The 27273-nt window shown below is 31.8% G+C and overlaps 1 protein-coding gene across 1 annotated transcript in view; it reads right to left on the bottom strand.

Moving 5' to 3' along the window:
* LOC143084807 (centriole and centriolar satellite protein OFD1-like) overlaps window positions 1–27273 on the bottom strand; it is a 69079-nt gene extending 41806 nt beyond the window's left edge. The window contains exons 1-16 of the mRNA XM_076260861.1: window positions 26987–27273; window positions 20410–20610; window positions 19994–20062; window positions 19533–19563; window positions 19010–19117; window positions 18364–18506; window positions 17780–17869; window positions 15990–16073; window positions 15316–15422; window positions 14466–14585; window positions 13820–13893; window positions 13487–13578; window positions 13000–13077; window positions 12012–12079; window positions 11634–11677; window positions 11112–11263 (exon numbers count right to left, since the gene is read on the bottom strand). Of these exons, the coding sequence (XP_076116976.1) occupies window positions 11112–11263; window positions 11634–11677; window positions 12012–12079; window positions 13000–13077; window positions 13487–13578; window positions 13820–13893; window positions 14466–14585; window positions 15316–15422; window positions 15990–16073; window positions 17780–17869; window positions 18364–18506; window positions 19010–19117; window positions 19533–19563; window positions 19994–20062; window positions 20410–20610; window positions 26987–27082 (1557 nt within the window). The 5' untranslated portion in view covers window positions 27083–27273. The remainder of the gene's footprint in view (window positions 1–11111; window positions 11264–11633; window positions 11678–12011; window positions 12080–12999; window positions 13078–13486; window positions 13579–13819; window positions 13894–14465; window positions 14586–15315; window positions 15423–15989; window positions 16074–17779; window positions 17870–18363; window positions 18507–19009; window positions 19118–19532; window positions 19564–19993; window positions 20063–20409; window positions 20611–26986) is intronic.

The raw sequence follows: 27273 nt of genomic DNA, 5'->3' as shown, positions 1-27273 counted from the left end.
GGGGTGTTAATCCAATAATGGTGATAATAATTACTAATGACTAGATCTTTACCTCTTCCTGTAACAAATGAGGGGTGTTAATCCAATAATGCTGATAATAATTACTAATGACTAGATCATTACCTCTTCTTGTAACAAATGAGGGGTGTTAAACCAATAATGGTGATAATAATTACTAATGACTAGATCATTACCTCTTCTTGTAACAAATGAGGGGTGTTAATCCAATAATGCTGATAATAACTACTTAGACTAGATCTTTACCTCTTCTTGTAACAAATGAGGGGTGTTAATCCAATAATGCTGATAATAACTACTAATGACTAGATCTTTACCTCTTCTTGTAACAAATGAGGGGTGTTAATCCAATAATGGTGATAATAATTACTAATGACTAGATCATTACCTCTTCTTGTAACAAATGAGGGGAGTTAATCCAATAATGCTGATAATAACTACTAATGACTAGATCTTTACCTCTTCTTGTAACAAATGAGGGGTGTTAATCCAATAATGCTGATAATAATTACTAATGACTAGATCATTACCTCTTCTTGTAACAAATGAGGGGTGTTAATCCAATAATGGTGATAATAATTACTAATGACTAGATCTTTACCTCTTCTTGTAACAAATGAGGGGTGTGAATCCAATAATGCTGATAATAATTACTAATGACTAGATCTTTACCTCTTCTTGTAACAAATGAGGGGTGTTAATCCAATAATGCTGATAATAATTACTAATGACTAGATCATTACCTCTTCTTGTAACAAATGAGGGGTGTGAATCCAATAATGCTGATAATAATTACTAATGACTAGATCTTTACCTCTTCTTGTAACAAATGAGGGGTGTTAATCCAATAATGCTGATAATAATTACTAATGACTAGATCATTACCTCTTCTTGTAACAAATGAGGGGAGTTAATCCAATAATGGTGATAATAATTACTAATGACTAGATCTTTACCTCTTCTTGTAACAAATGAGGGGTGTTAATCCAATAATGGTGATAATAATTACTAATGACTAGATCATTACCTCTTCTTGTAACAAATGAGGGGTGTTAATCCAATAATGCTGATAATAACTACTAATGACTAGATCTTTACCTCTTCTTGTAACAAATGAGGGGTGTTAATCCAATAATGCTGATAATAATTACTAATGACTAGATCATTACCTCTTCTTGTAACAAATGAGGGGTGTTAATCCAATAATGGTGATAATAATTACTAATGACTAGATCTTTACCTCTTCTTGTAACAAATGAGGGGTGTGAATCCAATAATGCTGATAATAATTACTAATGACTAGATCTTTACCTCTTCTTGTAACAAATGAGGGGTGTTAATCCAATAATGGTGATAATAATTACTAATGACTAGATCATTACCTCTTCTTGTAACAAATGAGGGGTGTTAATCCAATAATGGTGATAATAATTACTAATGACTAGATCTTTACCTCTTCTTGTAACAAATGAGGGGTGTTAATCCAATAATGCTGATAATAATTACTAATGACTAGATCTTTACCTCTTCTTGTAACAAATGAGGGGTGTTAATCCAATAATGCTGATAATAACTACTTAGACTAGATCTTTACCTCTTCTTGTAACAAATGAGGGGTGTTAATCCAATAATGCTGATAATAATTACTAATGACTAGATCTTTACCTCTTCTTGTAACAAATGAGGGGTGTTAATCCAATAATGGTGATAATAATTACTAATGACTAGATCTTTACCTCTTCATGTAACAAATGAGGGGTGTTAATCCAATAATGCTGATAATATCTACTAATGACGAGATCATTACCTCTTCTTGTAACAAATGAGGGGTGTTAATCCAATAATGCTGATAATAACTACTAATGACTAGATCATTACCTCTTCTTGTAACAAATGAGGGGTGTGAATCCAATAATGGTGATAATAATTACTAATGACTAGATCATTACCTCTTCTTGTAACAAATGAGGGGTGTTAATCCAATAATGCTGATAATAATTACTAATGACTAGATCATTACCTCTTCTTGTAACAAATGAGGGGTGTTAATCCAATAATGCTCATAATAACTACTTAGACTAGATCTTTACCTCTTCTTGTAACAAATGAGGGGTGTTAATCCAATAATGCTGATAATAATTACTAATGACTAGATCTTTACCTCTTCTTGTAACAAATGAGGGGTGTTAATCCAATAATGCTGATAATAATTACAAATGACTAGATCTTTACCTCTTCTTGTAACAAATGAGGGGTGTTAATCCAATAATGCTGATAATAATTACTAATGACTAGATCTTTACCTCTTCTTGTAACAAATGAGGGGTGTTAATCCAATAATGCTGATAATAACTACTAATGACTAGATCATTACCTCTTCTTGTAACAAATGAGGGGTGTTAATCCAATAATGGTGATAATAACTACTTTAGACTAGATCTTTACCTCTTCTTGTAACAAATGAGGGGTGTTAATCCAATAATGCTGATAATAATTACTAATGACTAGATCATTACCTCCTCTTGTAACAAATGAGGGGTGTTAATCCAATAATGCTGATAATAATTACTAATGACGAGATCATTACCTCTTCTTGTAACAAATGAGGGGTGTTAATCCAATAATGGTGATAATAATTACTAATGACTAGATCTTTACCTCTTCTTGTAACAAATGAGGGGTGTTAATCCAATAATGCTGATAATAACTACTAATGACGAGATCATTACCTCTTCTTGTAACAAATGAGGGGTGTTAATCCAATAATGCTGATAATAATTACTAATGACTAGATCATTACCTCTTCTTGTAACAAATGAGGGGTGTTAATCCAATAATGGTGATAATAACTACTTAGACTAGATCTTTACCTCTTCTTGTAACAAATGAGGGGTGTTAATCCAATAATGCTGATAATAATTACTAATGACTAGATCTTTACCTCTTCTTGTAACAAATGAGGGGTGTTAATCCAATAATGCTGATAATAACTACTAATGACTAGATCTTTACCTCTTCTTGTAACAAATGAGGGGTGTTAATCCAATAATGGTGATAATAATTACTAATGACTAGATCTTTACCTCTTCCTGTAACAAATGAGGGGTGTTAATCCAATAATGCTGATAATAATTACTAATGACTAGATCATTACCTCTTCTTGTAACAAATGAGGGGTGTTAAACCAATAATGGTGATAATAATTACTAATGACTAGATCATTACCTCTTCTTGTAACAAATGAGGGGTGTTAATCCAATAATGCTGATAATAACTACTTAGACTAGATCTTTACCTCTTCTTGTAACAAATGAGGGGTGTTAATCCAATAATGCTGATAATAACTACTAATGACTAGATCTTTACCTCTTCTTGTAACAAATGAGGGGTGTTAATCCAATAATGGTGATAATAATTACTAATGACTAGATCATTACCTCTTCTTGTAACAAATGAGGGGAGTTAATCCAATAATGCTGATAATAATTACTAATGACTAGATCTTTACCTCTTCTTGTAACAAATGAGGGGTGTTAATCCAATAATGGTGATAATAATTACTAATGACTAGATCATTACCTCTTCTTGTAACAAATGAGGGGTGTTAATCCAATAATGCTGATAATAACTACTAATGACTAGATCTTTACCTCTTCTTGTAACAAATGAGGGGTGTTAATCCAATAATGCTGATAATAATTACTAATGACTAGATCATTACCTCTTCTTGTAACAAATGAGGGGTGTTAATCCAATAATGGTGATAATAATTACTAATGACTAGATCTTTACCTCTTCTTGTAACAAATGAGGGGTGTTAATCCAATAATGCTGATAATAATTACTAATGACTAGATCTTTACCTCTTCTTGTAACAAATGAGGGGTGTTAATCCAATAATGCTGATAATAATTACTAATGACTAGATCATTACCTCTTCTTGTAACAAATGAGGGGTGTGAATCCAATAATGCTGATAATAATTACTAATGACTAGATCTTTACCTCTTCTTGTAACAAATGAGGGGTGTTAATCCAATAATGCTGATAATAATTACTAATGACTAGATCATTACCTCTTCTTGTAACAAATGAGGGGTGTGAATCCAATAATGCTGATAATAATTACTAATGACTAGATCTTTACCTCTTCTTGTAACAAATGAGGGGTGTTAATCCAATAATGCTGATAATAATTACTAATGACTAGATCATTACCTCTTCTTGTAACAAATGAGGGGAGTTAATCCAATAATGCTGATAATAATTACTAATGACTAGATCTTTACCTCTTCTTGTAACAAATGAGGGGTGTTAATCCAATAATGGTGATAATAATTACTAATGACTAGATCATTACCTCTTCTTGTAACAAATGAGGGGTGTTAATCCAATAATGCTGATAATAACTACTAATGACTAGATCTTTACCTCTTCTTGTAACAAATGAGGGGTGTTAATCCAATAATGCTGATAATAATTACTAATGACTAGATCATTACCTCTTCTTGTAACAAATGAGGGGTGTTAATCCAATAATGGTGATAATAATTACTAATGACTAGATCTTTACCTCTTCTTGTAACAAATGAGGGGTGTGAATCCAATAATGCTGATAATAATTACTAATGACTAGATCTTTACCTCTTCTTGTAACAAATGAGGGGTGTTAATCCAATAATGGTGATAATAATTACTAATGACTAGATCATTACCTCTTCTTGTAACAAATGAGGGGTGTTAATCCAATAATGGTGATAATAATTACTAATGACTAGATCTTTACCTCTTCTTGTAACAAATGAGGGGTGTTAATCCAATAATGCTGATAATAATTACTAATGACTAGATCTTTACCTCTTCTTGTAACAAATGAGGGGTGTTAATCCAATAATGCTGATAATAACTACTTAGACTAGATCTTTACCTCTTCTTGTAACAAATGAGGGGTGTTAATCCAATAATGGTGATAATAATTACTAATGACTAGATCTTTACCTCTTCTTGTAACAAATGAGGGGTGTTAATCCAATAATGGTGATAATAATTACTAATGACTAGATCTTTACCTCTTCATGTAACAAATGAGGGGTGTTAATCCAATAATGCTGATAATATCTACTAATGACGAGATCATTACCTCTTCTTGTAACAAATGAGGGGTGTTAATCCAATAATGCTGATAATAACTACTAATGACTAGATCATTACCTCTTCTTGTAACAAATGAGGGGTGTGAATCCAATAATGGTGATAATAATTACTAATGACTAGATCATTACCTCTTGTTGTAACAAATGAGGGGTGTTAATCCAATAATGCTGATAATAATTACTAATGACTAGATCATTACCTCTTCTTGTAACAAATGAGGGGTGTTAATCCAATAATGCTCATAATAACTACTTAGACTAGATCTTTACCTCTTCTTGTAACAAATGAGGGGTGTTAATCCAATAATGCTGATAATAATTACTAATGACTAGATCTTTACCTCTTCTTGTAACAAATGAGGGGTGTTAATCCAATAATGCTGATAATAATTACAAATGACTAGATCTTTACCTCTTCTTGTAACAAATGAGGGGTGTTAATCCAATAATGCTGATAATAATTACTAATGACTAGATCTTTACCTCTTCTTGTAACAAATGAGGGGTGTTAATCCAATAATGCTGATAATAACTACTAATGACTAGATCATTACCTCTTCTTGTAACAAATGAGGGGTGTTAATCCAATAATGGTGATAATAACTACTTTAGACTAGATCTTTACCTCTTCTTGTAACAAATGAGGGGTGTTAATCCAATAATGCTGATAATAATTACTAATGACTAGATCATTACCTCCTCTTGTAACAAATGAGGGGTGTTAATCCAATAATGCTGATAATAATTACTAATGACGAGATCATTACCTCTTCTTGTAACAAATGAGGGGTGTTAATCCAATAATGGTGATAATAATTACTAATGACTAGATCTTTACCTCTTCTTGTAACAAATGAGGGGTGTTAATCCAATAATGCTGATAATAACTACTAATGACGAGATCATTACCTCTTCTTGTAACAAATGAGGGGTGTTAATCCAATAATGCTGATAATAATTACTAATGACTAGATCATTACCTCTTCTTGTAACAAATGAGGGGTGTTAATCCAATAATGGTGATAATAACTACTTAGACTAGATCTTTACCTCTTCTTGTAACAAATGAGGGGTGTTAATCCAATAATGCTGATAATAATTACTAATGACTAGATCTTTACCTCTTCTTGTAACAAATGAGGGGTGTTAATCCAATAATGCTGATAATAACTACTAATGACTAGATCTTTACCTCTTCTTGTAACAAATGAGGGGTGTTAATCCAATAATGGTGATAATAATTACTAATGACTAGATCTTTACCTCTTCCTGTAACAAATGAGGGGTGTTAATCCAATAATGCTGATAATAATTACTAATGACTAGATCATTACCTCTTCTTGTAACAAATGAGGGGTGTTAAACCAATAATGGTGATAATAATTACTAATGACTAGATCATTACCTCTTCTTGTAACAAATGAGGGGTGTTAATCCAATAATGCTGATAATAACTACTTAGACTAGATCTTTACCTCTTCTTGTAACAAATGAGGGGTGTTAATCCAATAATGCTGATAATAACTACTAATGACTAGATCTTTACCTCTTCTTGTAACAAATGAGGGGTGTTAATCCAATAATGGTGATAATAATTACTAATGACTAGATCATTACCTCTTCTTGTAACAAATGAGGGGAGTTAATCCAATAATGCTGATAATAATTACTAATGACTAGATCTTTACCTCTTCTTGTAACAAATGAGGGGTGTTAATCCAATAATGGTGATAATAATTACTAATGACTAGATCATTACCTCTTCTTGTAACAAATGAGGGGTGTTAATCCAATAATGCTGATAATAACTACTAATGACTAGATCTTTACCTCTTCTTGTAACAAATGAGGGGTGTTAATCCAATAATGCTGATAATAATTACTAATGACTAGATCATTACCTCTTCTTGTAACAAATGAGGGGTGTTAATCCAATAATGGTGATAATAATTACTAATGACTAGATCTTTACCTCTTCTTGTAACAAATGAGGGGTGTTAATCCAATAATGCTGATAATAATTACTAATGACTAGATCTTTACCTCTTCTTGTAACAAATGAGGGGTGTTAATCCAATAATGCTGATAATAATTACTAATGACTAGATCATTACCTCTTCTTGTAACAAATGAGGGGTGTGAATCCAATAATGCTGATAATAATTACTAATGACTAGATCTTTACCTCTTCTTGTAACAAATGAGGGGTGTTAATCCAATAATGCTGATAATAATTACTAATGACTAGATCATTACCTCTTCTTGTAACAAATGAGGGGAGTTAATCCAATAATGCTGATAATAATTACTAATGACTAGATCTTTACCTCTTCTTGTAACAAATGAGGGGTGTTAATCCAATAATGGTGATAATAATTACTAATGACTAGATCATTACCTCTTCTTGTAACAAATGAGGGGTGTTAATCCAATAATGGTGATAATAACTACTAATGACTAGATCTTTACCTCTTCTTGTAACAAATGAGGGGTGTTAATCCAATAATGCTGATAATAATTACTAATGACTAGATCATTACCTCTTCTTGTAACAAATGAGGGGTGTTAATCCAATAATGGTGATAATAATTACTAATGACTAGATCTTTACCTCTTCTTGTAACAAATGAGGGGTGTGAATCCAATAATGCTGATAATAATTACTAATGACTAGATCTTTACCTCTTCTTGTAACAAATGAGGGGTGTTAATCCAATAATGGTGATAATAATTACTAATGACTAGATCATTACCTCTTCTTGTAACAAATGAGGGGTGTTAATCCAATAATGGTGATAATAATTACTAATGACTAGATCTTTACCTCTTCTTGTAACAAATGAGGGGTGTTAATCCAATAATGCTGATAATAATTACTAATGACTAGATCTTTACCTCTTCTTGTAACAAATGAGGGGTGTTAATCCAATAATGCTGATAATAACTACTTAGACTAGATCTTTACCTCTTCTTGTAACAAATGAGGGGTGTTAATCCAATAATGGTGATAATAATTACTAATGACTAGATCTTTACCTCTTCATGTAACAAATGAGGGGTGTTAATCCAATAATGCTGATAATATCTACTAATGACGAGATCATTACCTCTTCTTGTAACAAATGAGGGGTGTTAATCCAATAATGCTGATAATAACTACTAATGACTAGATCATTACCTCTTCTTGTAACAAATGAGGGGTGTGAATCCAATAATGGTGATAATAATTACTAATGACTAGATCATTACCTCTTCTTGTAACAAATGAGGGGTGTTAATCCAATAATGCTGATAATAATTACTAATGACTAGATCATTACCTCTTCTTGTAACAAATGAGGGGTGTTAATCCAATAATGCTCATAATAACTACTTAGACTAGATCTTTACCTCTTCTTGTAACAAATGAGGGGTGTTAATCCAATAATGCTGATAATAATTACTAATGACTAGATCTTTACCTCTTCTTGTAACAAATGAGGGGTGTTAATCCAATAATGCTGATAATAATTACAAATGACTAGATCTTTACCTCTTCTTGTAACAAATGAGGGGTGTTAATCCAATAATGCTGATAATAATTACTAATGACTAGATCTTTACCTCTTCTTGTAACAAATGAGGGGTGTTAATCCAATAATGGTGATAATAACTACTTTAGACTAGATCTTTACCTCTTCTTGTAACAAATGAGGGGTGTTAATCCAATAATGCTGATAATAACTACTAATGACTAGATCATTACCTCTTCTTGTAACAAATGAGGGGTGTTAATCCAATAATGGTGATAATAACTACTTTAGACTAGATCTTTACCTCTTCTTGTAACAAATGAGGGGTGTTAATCCAATAATGCTGATAATAATTACTAATGACTAGATCATTACCTCCTCTTGTAACAAATGAGGGGTGTTAATCCAATAATGCTGATAATAATTACTAATGACGAGATCATTACCTCTTCTTGTAACAAATGAGGGGTGTTAATCCAATAATGGTGATAATAATTACTAATGACTAGATCTTTACCTCTTCTTGTAACAAATGAGGGGTGTTAATCCAATAATGCTGATAATAACTACTAATGACGAGATCATTACCTCTTCTTGTAACAAATGAGGGGTGTTAATCCAATAATGCTGATAATAATTACTAATGACTAGATCATTACCTCTTCTTGTAACAAATGAGGGGTGTTAATCCAATAATGCTGATAATAATTACTAATGACTAGATCTTTACCTCTTCTTGTAACAAATGAGGGGTGTTAATCCAATAATGCTGATAATAATTACTAATGACTAGATCATTACCTCTTCTTGTAACAAATGAGGGGTGTTAATCCAATAATGGTGATAATAATTACTTAGACTAGATCTTTACCTCTTCTTGTAACAAATGAGGGGTGTTAATCCAATAATGGTGATAATAACTACTAATGACTAGATCTTTACCTCTTCCTGTAACAAATGAGGGGTGTGAATCCAATAATGCTGATAATAATTACTAATGACTAGATCATTACCTCTTCTTGTAACAAATGAGGGGTGTTAATCCAATAATGGTGATAATAACTACTAATGACTAGATCTTTACCTCTTCTTGTAACAAATGAGGGGTGTTAATCCAATAATGGTGATAATAACTACTTAGACTAGATCTTTACCTCTTCTTGTAACAAATGAGGGGTGTTAATCCAATAATGCTGATAATAATTACTAATGACTAGATCATTACCTCTTCTTGTAACAAATGAGGGGTGTTAATCCAATAATGGTGATAATAATTACTAATGACGAGATCATTACCTCTTCTTGTAACAAATGAGGGGTGTTAATCCAATAATGCTGATAATAATTACTAATGACTAGATCATTACCTCTTCTTGTAACAAATGAGGGGTGTTAATCCAATAATGGTGATAATAATTACTAATGACGAGATCATTACCTCTTCTTGTAACAAATGAGGGGTGTTAATCCAATAATGCTGATAATAACTACTTTAGACTAGATCTTTACCTCTTCTTGTAACAAATGAGGGGTGTTAATCCAATAATGCTGATAATAACTACTTAGACTAGATCTTTACCTCTTCTTGTAACAAATGAGGGGTGTTAATCCAATAATGCTGATAATAATTACTAATGACTAGATCTTTACCTCTTCTTGTAACAAATGAGGGGAGTTAATCCAATAATGCTGATAATAATTACTAATGACTAGATCTTTACCTCTTCTTGTAACAAATGAGGGGTGTTAATCCAATAATGCTGATAATAATTACTAATGACTAGATCATTACCTCTTCTTGTAACAAATGAGGGGTGTTAATCCAATAATGCTGATAATAATTACTAATGACTAGATCTTTACCTCTTCTTGTAACAAATGAGGGGTGTTAATCCAATAATGCTGATAATAACTACTTAGACTAGATCTTTACCTCTTCTTGTAACAAATGAGGGGTGTTAATCCAATAATGCTGATAATAATTACTAATGACTAGATCTTTACCTCTTCTTGTAACAAATGAGGGGAGTTAATCCAATAATGCTGATAATAATTACTAATGACTAGATCTTTACCTCTTCTTGTAACAAATGAGGGGTGTTAATCCAATAATGCTGATAATATCTACTTAGACTAGATCTTTACCTCTTCTTGTAACAAATGAGGGGTGTTAATCCAATAATGCTGATAATAATTACTAATGACTAGATCATTACCTCTTCTTGTAACAAATGAGGGGTGTTAATCCAATAATGCTGATAATAACTACTTAGACTAGATCTTTACCTCTTCTTGTAACAAATGAGGGGTGTTAATCCAATAATGCTGATAATAATTACTAATGACTAGATCATTACCTCTTTTTGTAACAAATGAGGGGTGTTAATCCAATAATGCTGATAATAACTACTTTAGACTAGATCATTACCTCCTCTTGTAGTCTATTTTCTAGATGTGTTTTCTGACTACCAGCTATAACTAGTTCCTGTCGTAAGTTTTCCCTCGCCTTCTCTAAATCTCTTTGTAACATTAATGTCTCTGGTGAGGGTCGTCTTAACTCCCGTAACAATTCTTCTTGTCCTAAACAACATATTAAATCATTGTAATAAAAAACAAGAATGTACACATTGTCAATTGTGACATGCACAGAAAAACAGCATATTTAAACATTTATAAAGAACCCATGCAAATTTAGTTATTACCTGAGAAAAACCCTTCTTTGATGTTTAACTGTGTCCTTGTTATTTACTGATTTTAAAATATTAAAATAGGAATTTCATGATGGATCAATTATGTTGTAAAGATGCTTTGAATGTTACATTCAATTCCACTAAAGTGTTTAAGAAGAGATATAGATTTCAAGTAACGATTAAATGGTTCAATGCTGATTTTGCACTTAAATCATTTCTTTTCCATAAAAAACTTTTTTTACAAATATACAAACACTTACGCCCTCTTTCTCTTTCATTCATATTTAAAACTTCAGCCAATCTCCTATAAATAGAATAATATTACTTAATATGCAACAAAAATAAATATATAACAACATTTATTAATATAAGACAGATATGTTTGACTTTTCCCAAACTATGCATTCTATTTCTGTTATCTAAAAACCCCAAATCCCTTCCAATAATTTGACTTTGTTTGATTTATAATGCTCCAATGGATTATTTGGAAATCAGCTTCCAATAGGTTAAACGATTACACGAAAATGACAAATGATTGTAATAGCTCACACAACATCTTGGGTTATGTCTTATGGTCAGCTGTATAAGATATATAAGTAGATACATACGTTCTGAATGATATATAAGTAGATACATACGTCCTTAAAGTCTCCACTTCATTCCTGTTAACAACACTCTGTTCCTTCAATACTTTGTAGTCGGACATCTAAAACACAAAGATTTTGTATCAGTATTTTCTGACAATACTGTAGGTTATTTTTTATTCATGGGGCACTCATTTTTAAAAGGTTAAACAATAATTTCAGTGTTTAAAAAAAACAAATATCATACAGGCTTGTATGCAGAACATGATAAAAAAAAAAAACAAGTATCAATCCACAGGACCTGAAATATCAATTAGGAGTTAAAAACAAGTATATATATTTTACAAACATACAATGTCTGAAACAATCTGTTTAATATACAGACCCATGTTTAAACTTTGATTACAAGAATCTAACAAAACTCTGTTTTACTTTCTATTCAGGTATTAATTTCATCAGCCAATGAAATTTTAGCTTCAAATTTTTGAAGGTGTCAATTATGAAAACTGGCTTGTCATGTTTTAGATTTTTTGTCAGATTTTCGAAATCCTCTGGTTTTACCCATTTGAATGCCTTGAAAAAATTTGCCCGGTGACCCCCATTTTTCTTTTTGTAAATCTTTTACATGTATAATGATAAGCCATCTGTAAAATTCTTTTAAAATTTTAATTACTTTTTAACAGTTTTTAAGAACTTCAACTTGTCAATGATAAATCTATGAAAAGTCAAGAGAGAATATTTTCCCGCCAAAATTTCAATGGCTAATATCTCAAAAACAAGCACTGTGACCTATATATTTTTTTTGCTCTTTGGATTCCTTTATTAATCCTCTATCTATATAAACTAGTGTTTTGAAAAGTTAATTACTTTGAAACTGAGAAGCAAACTTCCTTAATTCAACAAAACCAGAGGATCTGAAATTCTTTGAAAATAGAAATTAGAGCGCATTCAGATCTTTGTTAGCATGGAGACAGGATCTGTGTATAAATCAGATTTTGTCTGAAATATTGACCACATTTAAAACAGACCTATCTATACTTACATCTCTCAGTTTAGCATTAAGAACTTCATTTTGTCTCGTAGCCGACATATCTTTATGGCGTTCCTCATGCAGCTGTGTCTGAAATAACAAGAGAATCAGTCAAGTATACCTTAATTTCACATTTGTTCGTCCTTTTTGCTTATTGTTGAAAGCCATTCACTGACATATAGTTTCTTACATCCATGTCATTTAAACTCTAGTTGATACTTTTCTAACTAATATACTGATAATATGTCTATGAATTCTTTATCTGTATTTACCTATATAAATATCACTATCTTAAGGGAGCTAATTCAAAATAAAGTCTCTAAACAATATAATGAGTGATAGATGAAACCCTCCAGTACTAACAATCCACTATAAGAGGTATAAGCCCAAATGCATATTACACAATCTGGGTCTAATAGGCAATATATTTTATAAGTGCAGATTTCATATTATATTAGAATAGATACAATTAAATTTTTAGATTTTTCATTTCTTTTACCTCTAATTCATTAACTCTAAGTGTTTTATCCCTCAACTGGTCTTTGATTTCTTGAATTTTGTCCTTTTCATCCCTTACACGTCTTTCCTCATCTACAAATGCAAGAAAATATATTGACAATAAGTATGGGTGGATGTATGAAGTTTTTATAACTATGTGACTGATGAATGTCATTAGTTTGATTAAAATATCACCAAAACTGTATGTGAGATCACTAACAATGTTGGAGTGGCAAATCATATCCGTATTCTATAATCCCATGTATGCGAAAATTTTAAATGTTTTGGATACTTGATAACTAATCAAAGAACTAACAGTAAAGACATATTTTACCTTTGACTCTGGCTTCCCGTATTTCTATATTCTGGGCTCTTTCCATGTATTTAGCTTGTTCCTCTACCTTAAATCTATAATTAGAAAATAATATTAATATTGAGCTTATCTATTGATAAAAAGAAAGATGAATAGCCAGCTTATCTATGAACAGAGTTATTTCATTACTAAATCTATGATTTACCGAATATTTCTTCTGCTAATCTATAACTGTAAAGAAAAGTATATCGTCTTCTTTATAGTAAACTCTGAAACCTCTGTGCCCCTCTTATTGTAGAATTATATAAAAATAAGAAGATGTTGACCTAATACAGAATACACAAAGACAGAGGCTCTCCCTTGACACCATTTACAAGTATGGTCTTGAAAAAACGATGAAAGTATGTCAAAAGGGGACATTAAATGGCTGACCTGTGTTAAGAGAGAGCAATATCTCTTGCATGAAAAGACATCAATGTAGATTTTGGAAAAGAGTAGGCTAATGCCGCTACAAGGCAGCACTCGCACCGGCAAAGTAGTATGGGATTAATTTAAGTTGCAATAACTTGTTTCCCAATCCACTATAAATAAATATGTTTAAACTAAAACAGAATACTCACTTTCTTCTAAAAGAAAACAAGATTTTTTTTTCATATTGTAAACCTACTTTGTCATTTCATTTTTCAGCCTCTGTTCATGTTCAACCTCCATCTTTCTAACTTCCTGTTCTCGATGACGTATTCCTTCTTCTTTGGTTTTTACTCTGTCTTCATTTAATTTGGCCTCTCTATTAAAATAATGATAAATGGAAATGATTCAAACACAGTTTAAATAGTAAAACATGAACGTCTCAGACAATTTCTAGAAAGAAATCAGGTGTATGATGTAAAACATGAACGTCTCAGACACTTTCAAGTCAGAAATCAGGTGTATGATGTAAAACATGAACGTCTCAGACACTTTCAAGTAAGAAATCAGGTGTATGATTTAATCTTTCTCTGAGACTAGACCGTCAAACTTATAGGATTAACTTGTTGTGCAGGATGACAAAAATGTCTGTTATCCTTAAATCAAACTATCTTTTACTCAAAATGGTCACCTTTTTGTAAACATGATCCTGTCAATATTCCTATAGAATAAACAATAAGTGGTTAGAGTAGTTCTTTTATCTATAATTTATGATTTTCATAATGATAGAATAAGGATGATAAAATTGAAAGATTTTTCCATGAAAAAAAAATTAAACTAAAAAGTAATATGATCTTTAATTTACATTTTCAAATTTGAGCATTACACCTATCATGCTGTCTTTGCCAATTTTTTTTGACAGTAGTCAAATACCTGTGTTTTATGCTTGTGGAAATACTATGGCGATCTTAATTTTATTACTCAGTTGTAGGAAAAATTATAACATGTGGTTAATATCTGTATATGACCTTTAATAACTGATCAGAATATAAGAGAACAATGGTTCAGTCCAAGAAGTTACTTTTAATCTTAAATCATATGAAACAAACCTGTGATTGGTCTCATCTTCACGTTTGATTTCAGCCTCTCTTTTGCGTAATATTTCTATTTCATCCAGTAAAGACTGTCTCTGTGTATATATCTCTCTGTCATGCATCTGTATACAAGTATAGAATTATTTAGAATATAATGTTTTACTGCTTTTCAATCAGTGCTGGCTTTGTCAAAGTATAAACTGAAAAACATTAACAATATATTAGGTGATTCACTCTAAAATTGCTGTCCCCAATGAAAGGAATCACACCTGAAAGAGTTGTAATAATTACCAAAACAAGCAATCACAGGTTTGAATAGAAAACTGTCTCATCTCCGAAGTAGTACATCGAGACATGTAATTATTACATCAAACGATTTCTTTACAAATGCTTTTTTCCCTGCAGGTGTTGGAAGCTATCTTTTCAAGTAATGAAAGTACAATATAAGAGAATTGCTTTACAAATCTTCTACATTTGTAGATCTTATTCTGTTTTGTAATTTAAATGAAACAATATCAACAGTTTAACCTGTTAGTGAAATCATAATTTGAATAATAGGGATTGAATTGTCTCCCTTTGTGTTTATTTGAAAAAATGGTGGAAATTTATTCAACTATTTCCGTAATGATAAGATACTGATAAAATACTATCATAATTCATTATCAACTATTTAATAAACAATTATCTACCGTTTGTTCAGCTTGAATTCTTTCCATTGTATTTCTTTCCTTCAGAAGTAGTGCATCATTCTTAGTTTGAAACTGTCTCTCCAACTAAAATGAAAACAAATATCATAAAAATTTGAAAGGTAGGTTTCAATCCCAGTTTTTAGTGGAGTTGGTGTTGTTTCTTAAATATTATTTATAACTGTTGATGTAAATGTCCTTTGGTTTTGTGAGTCTTTGTTTACTCCTTGGTTTTGATTGTTATTGTCTTGTAGCTTCCAGTTGAAATTTTTATCAATGTTCTTAGTTTGACCATCTAAGCATAAAATTAAGAAGTTTATAAATCCAGATATTTCTGTATGCCTTCATCATTGTGATTGTTGATCAAAGGACAAAAATGTTAGATTTAATCATTGCAATTTCAGGAAATGCTGCATATATATAAATAATGATGTAAAGTTTTACAGCACACATTCTGTAAGATATTTTCATGAATATGTATGTTTAAATTTGATAAAAGTTGAGTTTGAGCGATTTCCCTTTGTCTGAATGTTGGAGATGTAACTGGTTGATTTTCTAATTTGACTTGTCAAAATGAAACCTGCGAAACCAACAAGTCAGATATTCATACTTAATCATAGAAATAGGTTAAGCAAAACTTGAATAAATTAAATTTGCACAGAAAATATCTTTTCATAAGTCAGCAGTCCGTATACACAGTTTTAATTATTAATGAGAGAATTTGTGCACCTCCTCGTCTAACATGAGACAAAAGGGAAATAACTTTTTATCAATTTCATTGACCGTAAGCTATATATATCTGTGATATCAATTGATTATGGATAAATCTATTTAATCAACATGTGGTTCGTTTGATCTCAGATGTTCATTGGTCAAAATTTGATTATGATGTCAAATTTTCTTGCTTTCCTCTGAAATTCCCATTTTGACAACATGAAAAAAAAGGCAACCATGTCTGATGACGTCACATAGAAAGAACACATCTTTTTGCAAGTCGTTGGAAAAAAGTGATTAAGATTGTGCTTCATATCTTCTAAAATCATTAGAGAAACAGATTCCACCACCAAATCTCGTGCAAAATGATATCTATCCATTCTTAGGAGTTAAAATTAAAAGTTTTAAAATGCTAGATGAGAAAAATTTAACTGTCTCGAGTGGTAAATATCTTATCACACTCGATGCAGTGGTAGAATCTATATATAATCAACAGGTCAGGAAAGTGATAAATCTGAGTCTAGACGCCATCTAATTATTTATCGAGTTGACCTCTATAGTCATCCAATGACCATATAGGCAATGTAAACATAAATATAGATATAAATAGATTAAGCAAACACATGTTGTTGAATTATTCTAGGTCTATTCAATTTCATATTACAGATAAAAAATAAATATTTATCATCGATTTTACCTGTATTAGAATGTTTATTTGTGGATCGAACCAGTCAATCAAATGATTTATCTTTGTTTCACTTTCAATGTTGATATTCTCTTCCTTTAAATAATTTTACACATACAATTCACGTGTTATCCATCCCAAGCTAAGGGGTTAAATTAAAGTTCACATGAATACGGATTCAATTAGGTCGAATTATTCACTTGCAAGTCATAATCAATGTTTTTTTTTGCTTATTTTGACAAAATTGAACCTTATTGGCTACTAAAAAGGAATTATTATTTGCATTTCATTATTGATTGAGCCAAAAAAAAAATATATTAGGTTTTTCATATATCTCGTAGCTAGTGCCCCTTTAACCTTAATACAAACTTCTGGGTCATTATTAACCACATACTTCTCTCCTGAGCTGTTCTAGATCTCTCCTTGAGGTTTCTTTCTCTTCCATCTTTATCCTAGCTATCTCATTATCTTTCATTCTTGCCAGCTGAAGTAATAAATAAAGTCTAGAAACTAATGGTTACAGGAGATATGGCAAGTCTTAATATAGTTAGTCTTTTCTCCCTAATTGCAGATGATTGATACCATTTCTCAACTTATCTCATGGCAGTAAACTGAAAGCTTTTTTTCAATAAAAACACAGTCACATATCATGACTCAGAGTAGGCATGTAACATACCCTTTTCTAATTTTGTCTCAGAAAAAATTGTTACAGAATACATTTTTCCCCCTAAGAGTACCCTTAATACAGATGAGACACTTTTGGAATTTGTTTTTAAAGCTAATATATCACATGTTGTTGCTAAGTGTAGAAAGAGACTTAATTACTCTTAATTCTGACTGATTGCACATAGTGAAATCTTATTATTATTTTTCCTCAATTGCTTAATTTGACATCTTTTCAGATAGTTCTAGTGAGAGAATTGAGTGAAGTTCAAACTATTTTTGACTTGAAGCATATGAATGATACAATATCCATACCTCTAATTTGAGGTCTGTTCTGTATCTTTCCTCTAATTGTCTCTGAAATGACATCAGTCTGTCCTCTACAGCAGCTGAACTTGTTCTAAAGTGTTCATCTTTTTTAGAAGAGTAAAAATCATCTACACCATTTAGTCTCTCGTCTAAAATAATAAATCATTACAGAATATGAAGATAAGATAGCAAACTTCTGCATAGATCACAAATCTCATTTACTGCAAGTTAACATATATATGAAGTAAATCAATACTTAACAGGGTGTAGGATAACGTTATATCATCATAAGTTTTTTTGTTTTGTCTGTTAACATAAATGAAGTAGGCCTGTTCAGGTGTTATAAAGTAGTTAGCATTACGAAACCATTTAATCATTGGGTTTATCTGAATAAAAATCTCGCTTTGGTTTAGTGGTAGTACTTTGCTTTTGTGAATTATAGAAAGAAGTGTGTATATTTTAAACTGTTTACTATACTGACTAGAGACATTATGCATACAAAAGCATACTAATCATATGACTTTACAATACGTTAGGTAAGATTAACAACGTTACTAATAAGAGTTGCATAAGTTAGTGTCTCTGTATTGAGGCTAATTCATTATAATCTCATTGAAAGAAGTAGAATAAAGGGGGGATAACTCATACATACCTAAAGATGATACTGCTGCAACTCTGATTAAATCTGTCTGCACACCTGTCTCATTGGACGCATTGGAATGAAGGGCAGATAACTCACACAATATCTGCCACAGAAATCCTACAATAACAAACATTTTCTGACTAGAGGAGAAATATAATTGTAAAACTATACATGTAAGGCATAACCTGAAACAAATGATTCATAAATTGTATTCTCAGGTATGAATTGAACTACAGAAAAATAATTAAACAAATATGACACACTTTATATTATTATTTCAATCCAAGCATTGTAATGCCAAGAGTGAATAAGCACTACTTTTTCTAATCTCATCACTTCCCCCTCTCAGTTATAAAAAATGAAGTCACTGCTACTTGATTCTGAAGTAGTGAGAGATCTGGGCCCTCAGCATTGTTATATCATTGAAAGGTTATTCTTGGCTATGGTTATGCCAGTACCTCGTTGATCTACAGTAATGTAACTTGTTAAATCTTTGTTTCATTATTGACATTGCTGTAACTTGTTGTCTTACCTTTAGTAGCATGATCTTTTTTACCAGACACCTGAAATAAGATATAGAACATTAATAATCTGTAATACAAATAGTTCATGTGCTTTATATATTTTAAGCATTGTTTATTCTAACATTAACTTGTTGTATGAATGATATAGGCACTTAATGAATTGTTTGCAGTGATTGTTTTTGTGTTTGAATGCTAAAAGCACATATTTTAATAAAGTATTTTATGCAGTGATTGTTTGGTCAGGTGTTAGTAAGAAATAGATAATAGGTCACAACCAAAAGAGAATGTTGATTGAGAAAAATGTCTCCCAAACATTTAACCTGAACAGACAAATGTTTTATCAGACAAACATTCACGATGACAATTTGACAGACATGGTAAAAATCATTGTGATAAGTAGATCTTTATTTTTTAAATGGATAAATTCTACAGAAATCTAATTTACCTAAACATAATTCTACTGACTTACCATTTTTTTGAACAGCCTTGATGAAGGACTTATACCAAGTAATTGGAGAATATCTTCTGTGGGAAATATCTGAAGATAAATATTACATCCATTATTATATATATAGTCATGATAGTCTTACTGATAGAACTTAGGAAGGACTTATACCAAGTAATTGGAGAATATCTTCTGTGGGAAATATCTGAAGATAAATATTACATCCTTTATTACATATATAGTCATGATAGTCTGACTGATAGAACTTTGCATTTATCACATAACAGTACAATAAAACATGCAATGAGTCCAGCAATTACTGTTTGTGAGTGATTGAGCATCTTTGTTAAATCTGGGTTTTATTTTCTCAGGGATTATCATCTGTTTGGTGATCCGCGACTAGACTGTTAGCTGTGTAGTATTGACCTATTTATACTGACCTTGTCCTTAGCTGTTCTACTTTCAGGAAGGAACACACTAAATGAGTAATCATACTGACAACTCCTAAGGTGATCGGCGACTAGACTGTTAGCTGCTCTGTGTAGTAAAGATCCTTCATCTGGCAGTTTGAGATCTCTGACCGATAAGTGACCTTTATAAGACTGTTGTAATTCTTCAACTATTTTGTTTCTCAACTGGCTCTGAAAAAACAAGAATGTGTCCTCAGTACACGAATGCCCCACTCGCACTATCATTTTCTATGTTCAGTGGACCGTGAAATTGGGGTAAAATCTCTAATTTGGCATTAAAATTAGAAAGATCATATCATAGGGAACATGTGTACCAAGTTTGAAGTCGATTGGACTTCAACTTCATCAAAAACTACCTCGACCAAAAACTTTAACCTGAAGCGGGACAGACGGACGAACGAACGAACGGACGGACGGACGAACGAACGGACGGACGAACGAACGGACGCACAGACCAGAAAACATAATGCCCCTCTACTATCGTAGGTGGGGCATAAAAAGTGGAATATTTATTATACATATCTGAAATCTGTTGACAGATATACCATGCATTTAAAAGGAGTGAAAAGCAGACGTGCTACATGTATGTTATCAGTCAGAGTTAAGACATAAAAAGACCTTTGTTGTTCTGTCTTACAGAAGTCAAATTACATGAGTGAGTTAGGGTAAAAAAGGATTTACAATTTTGGACTGTCTACGTAAGAAAATGACAGACTTTATTACAATTGATTCCATAATCCACTTTTATACATAACAAATTTGAGATTTGTATATGTTTTGTTTTTTATCATTCCGAGGGAATCCAAGCTGACTTTATATAGATATAAGGAGAAGTTGTATGAGTGCTAATGAGAAAACACTTCATCCAAGTAACAATTTGTAAAAGAAAAACCATTACTAGTTACATGATTTAAAGAAATAGGATTTTCATTATTTAACCACCAGGCACAAAACAACAATCAATGAGATAAAAAAACAAACATCATAATTGTACCTCATAAGCATGACAATGTTTGTTTACAATTTTTGTGGTATCTGCATGTTTTGTTTTGCATTTAACTTTATTTCACTTTCAAGGTATTGGATATTTGCTTTGCATATTTCAAATAACATTAACGGTACCAATTTTCCTGCACCAGATGTGCATTTCGACAATACATGTCTCTTCAGTGATGCTCGAGGCCAAAATATTTGAAATTCAAACATATCATTTGAAGCCCAACTGACCAACTAAATGTTGAAATGTCTTTAATAGCAAGGTGCTGAATTGACCAGATGCCTTTGGACTTGTGCAAGGTCTTAACAGCTACCCAACAAAAACACCATCAATATCAATAAATATTTTCTAATTAGGGCAAACACTCGTCCAAGATTGCTCTGACATCCTAAAGATGTTTTGCCAGACAAGCTGCAGCTGTGGGATGTTAGAGCTGGTCAAATATCAAAAGGTGGATGTTTGCCCTTCCAAAATTGATGTGATGTCTCTTTGTTTCTTGACGGCCTTGGATCCGTATAATCGGGGTCAGGCCTCAATTTGTTTATCATTTATCTCTTCATTTATCATGTTTACATGTATGTAGATTTTATCTACCTGACACCCTTTATTTTCTCATATCTGAACAGTTTTCACAGTGACCCTGGCAATGATTCCAGCATTTAAATCTCGAAATACATGTACTTAGGGATAATACACCTTAATGGAGGGTAGTAATAGCTTTAAAATTACTGTCAAGCGTCAAACGGTCATTTTCGGCTACCATAAGCATCAAATTGACTAAAATTTCACTTTGATTTGTCAAAATATCCTTAACGTGATTCGTCAGAGGTCCCAAATAAATATCATCACTGTTGTTTTTTTCGGATAAAATTTAATTGATTCGTCAAAATCATTCTATTTTTTTTTTCATCTTAAAGAAAGTGCACATTTTATCATTATGCACCAAAAATTAACGATAATGTCAATGGATATGGTTAATTACCGTTATTCGTCATGAAGGCATTGAAGGTACCCCCATTATCACCCTCTTATTGCAATTTTAGGGGCAGGAGGATTTTGAAAATAAATAACTCAGCCTTGATAATCACAAAAACAAATGATTTGTTAACAACTATTATACCTCCTTAGCGAGGACAATTATTTTTCGCATTTATCTACATGTAAACTACGATTATACAATTCTAATATATATAGAGACTCTCTGTATTCTGTCTACTGTTTTCTTTGAAATGTTAACTTTTTACCAGTTGCATATATATTAAAATAAGTAAAACATGGGAAACAAGAATGTGTCCATGGTACAAGGATGCCACATTGGCACTATATTTACTAAGTTTCGAGTTGATTGGACTTCAACTTCATCAAAAACTACCTTGACCAAAATCTTTAACCTGAAGCAGAACGAAGGACGGACGAACCAACAAATGAACGCACGGATGCACAGACTAGAAAACATAATGCCAATAAATGGGGCATAAAAAATTATTGTTGAAAGAGAAAGTTATGATTTGGCAAAAATGAAAGTAGGGTAGAGATTAGAGGGAGGTAGGACCTTTTTTCGGGACGTTGGGATCCTATCGGCTCGGGATTTGGGGATTGATCTTTACAGGATCTAGGAATATATTTTTCCATTCAGGGATTTCGGGATAGGAATGTCTTTAATTCTGCAACTCAGGATTTCATGTTCTTAAGCCCGGGATCTCGGGATCAGGACCCCTCCGACAAATACCTAGAAATTTCAAAACCAAAAGTTTGTCTTCATATCAAATTGTGTTCACGCCGAGTGTCTTGGGCGTAGCCGTTTTTTTTCAGTATCAATGTTTCTTATTTATTTGTCTTTTGTTCATTGATTGCTCTCCTGAATTCTGTTAGTGTTGTAATCAATTTGTAAATTGTTGTAATTAAGTTTTTATGTTGTTAACTTGATCAAGAGTTTAAAAAAAACAGCAACCACATACTGAACTATGTGAATTAAATTTTTGCTTGCTCCTACATATTGGTTGATTTAAACAGTTCTATAGCTTCTTGGGGACTTCAGCGACTTCATAACCCTTTAAAAAATTTTGTTGCCTCATTCCGCTCGGCCAAAAATGATTTGCAATACTTCTAAAAGAGGCTAACCGGATTCCTTATTTTTCAGAAGAAAATAATCAGTCTCACTTTCGTAGCGTGGAAAAGGTACAAAACACAAAATAATTGTAACGTCGTAAAATTCTATCACTCATACATGTACTTTAATGATGAAGACAGCAAACATGAATCTGGTGACCCCCTAATATATTCCTATCGTTAAAATGAAAATGTTTACAGCAACAGAATATTATTTTTGAATAGAATTCTGTGGACAGTTTTTTAGGAAAATTTCAATTTAAAGTGGGAAAATCATATTCTCTAACACGTTTTTCTTCAGTCTGTATATTTATATACATATATCCTTCGCACGTAATCGAAATACACTTTGGAAGTATAAAAACTTCAAATTTATATATATTTTTTTAATATTCTGATGATTCCAACGAATTATATAAATGCATACTAATTTTCCACAAAATCTGAAATATCTTGCTTGAAGTTCGACTTAGAACTTAATTTACTTGGATAGTCAGGGTTTTTTTTTCCCGAAGTCTGTGTTTTTTCTGAGGGAACTGTTGCTAAATAAATTTATTTTATATAAAAAAACTGTGCATCACGAAAAAGACAGGAGGGCTGAATGTTGCGTTTAATTTCAAAAATGAATCAACGAAATATTGCCCAATTACGCATTCTTTGCCTTAACAGTATACATTATCAGGTCATATTTATTTAAGAAATTTTTATAAATGGGGACACGTTCGAAGGGAATATTAATCATGCAAACGAAAGTAGCCCTTTTGAGAGAAAAGAAAGTTATGCAAATAAAGGATCCGCACAGAAACCTTGATGACGGATTCACAATGAAAAATAATCTTTAATCATGTGAAGGTCAGGATTATACAGTGCAATCACAACAAAAGGTAGGAGAGTACCGGTATTTGGAAAGATTTTTGATTCCGCTAATTGAAAAACGTAATTTCGAATGAATACGTTTGGTAGTTTAAAAAATTTTGACCCAACATATTGTGTCAATTTTACCTGACGACAATGCAACTATTATACATATTTATATGTATACTATTATAACTCATACAAAAGAGGATATACCTTATACTTTTATCGGGAACTTGACTTTTTGTCAATTTCTTCAGGTAAACAATAAAACTGCATGTAGATTTGAAAAGTTAAAATAAGTGATGAATTGATGGAAGAAATGAATAAATTTTAGACATAGGTCTATCAAAATGGAACCACTTGATGAAGAATACTTTGATCTAATCACGTTTAGAATATTGTATGCAAAGTTACTTGTAATCTGGTAAAATATTATATTTGAGTGGCTCTCGAATTTGGCTTGTATATATTGTTCAAGTCCGGTAATTTCGTGTGCCTTAAAGTCCAATGAACGGACTCCAGGGGGGATTGAAATACCAGTTAGCATCATATAACTGTACATACAGTTGTCTTATCGGCATAATATTACTATACATGTATTCTTGCACATTTGTTAACATCTTTAAAAGTAAATAGATTAGCAAAACTTTTTATCAATGCATCTACAAGATTGTTCTATAATTTCGTTTCATATATTTTACACAATGTCCGTTCCTGTCTCGGGACGTTTCTTGAATAGTCAGAAAGATAAACAAATCAAAACAACTTTAGGACATGATCTTTTTACCCAGACTTGGTGCCAATCCTTATTGGTCACAGGTGAGTTCCTTACCAAACCTAGGAGAGATTATTTGATCTTCTGAGGAGGAGGGGAGACAGTTTTCCGGATTGATATTCTTTTTCATTTTTTGCTAGTACAAATTGTTTTCATTCATACTTATTTCCCTTATTGTCATGCATTTTGTTGGATAAAATATTCATTTTCAGTCACAACGACTTGGGCTTCGTTATTCATAAGGTCATAATATTCATTTTCAAAATCCTACTACCCCTATTCTCCCATCCTCAGAATTTTAAATGGTCATCCCCTAAAGACTGGATTTCGTAGACCAGCAACGGTATCCATGACTTCGTAATGGCTATGGCTGCACCTTACTGTTGCATAAGTTTACAAAGGACAATAAATACTTCCAGAATATATGTTAAAAACGAAAAAAAAATTAACAACACAATTGTGTCCTTTTGTCTATTTTAATTAACACTTGATAAATTTTATGCTTCCGCAGCCCTTTTTTTGATTTACTTTCATCATGCAGAAATGCTTAAAATTAAATAATTTAGATCAAAAAATGTTTAAGAAGTGAAACATGTAAAGACAGCTCATGACCAAAAGTATTCGTCACCTCTAATTTGACAAGTTATAAATTCTTATGGACCAAATGATAAAAAAGTGGCAAATATATCTTCAGTCAACTTAATTTGTCTTATTGAAATTATCAACAATATAAAAATAAGAAGATATGGTATGATTACCAATGTAACAAGTACCACACATCTTCTTAGAGACCAATTGACGTGATGTATGAAACCGTAAACTACCGTACGGCCTTCAACGAACAATGATGAGCGAAACCCATATCGTACAGTAAGTTATTTATAAAGGATCCGAAATGAAAAAATGTGAAACATTTAAAACAACAACAAAAAAACAAAAAACAATGGATTGATTTACGTACTACAAATTTAAGATATGATAGCTAAAAATATGGTAGCCTTTGCGCTGGTTTACATGACATCATTGTAACGTCATAAAATTGGCTAAATGACGTCATGAAAAATTAAAAAAATGAAACGTGAATGAAATGGCATTGACAGAACATCATTATATTATGCTTTTATAGCTAAAATTAATATTTATTTTATCAACTTTAACCATCAGCCATATCGGCCCATTGGCAGTTAAAGAACAACTAAATCGGCCCAATCGGTCCTTTGGCAGTTAAAGGCAACGTCAATCGGCCTGATCAGCCCATTGGCAGTGAAAGGTAACGTCAATCGGCCCAGATCAGCCCGCTGGCAGTATAAGGGTTAAAGATACTGGAAGGTTCACAAAAGAGATAGTTAAGGTTTTATAAGAGTTAATTATTTATTCATTATTTTTTTTTTAATCAATTATTTATTTTTCTCTGCAGTGTCACATCATAAATACAAATGTACTAATGAGTTGTACACAATAGTGACATAAAATTACCAGAGTGATCAAAAATACAGAGAGATTATAGTGTCAAGTTGACACTTCTAAAGACTAAAGTCATGAAGGTGTAATTTTCACTTGATATTACTAGGGTTTATATCAATATAAACTATGCAAAAATGTAGTGGGTTATTTAAGGTTAAATTAGGATTAATAGGGGCAGAGACATGTAGAAAACAATATAGTATGCAACGAGAAACATGTCCACACATGTTTATCATACCAAAAATGACGTTTTTCTTCTCCTGATTTTTTTAGTTTTACAATCCATACGTGAAGTTGATGGGTTGCTTGTTCATAACTTCGCCTACGTGTATTCAAATGTATACCTTAATCGTGTCTACAGCCCCTTTATCCCGAAGACTGTGATACAGTCGATTACGAAGTGCTTCTGCCGACAAGTATTCAGGTTTATCCTCCGCCATTCTATTAGTTTTCTAATATTGGCCTACTATATAATTGTTAAATAATCAACGTTTTTGTCTCGCAACGATTTATCTTCATAACTTCCCTTTCTTTTCTCTTATAACAACGTAGAGACCTGTTATTAACCAGGGGTTTCATTTGTTTTCATATATCAGCCATTTTCGAAAATAGCGCTTTGTTTACATCGGGC

Source organism: Mytilus galloprovincialis, chromosome 8 (assembly GCF_965363235.1).
Source record: "Mytilus galloprovincialis chromosome 8, xbMytGall1.hap1.1, whole genome shotgun sequence".
Taxonomy (NCBI): Eukaryota; Metazoa; Mollusca; class Bivalvia; order Mytilida; family Mytilidae; genus Mytilus; species Mytilus galloprovincialis.
The sequence above is the reverse complement of the archived record's forward strand: the minus strand, read 5'-3'. Positions and strand labels throughout refer to the sequence as shown.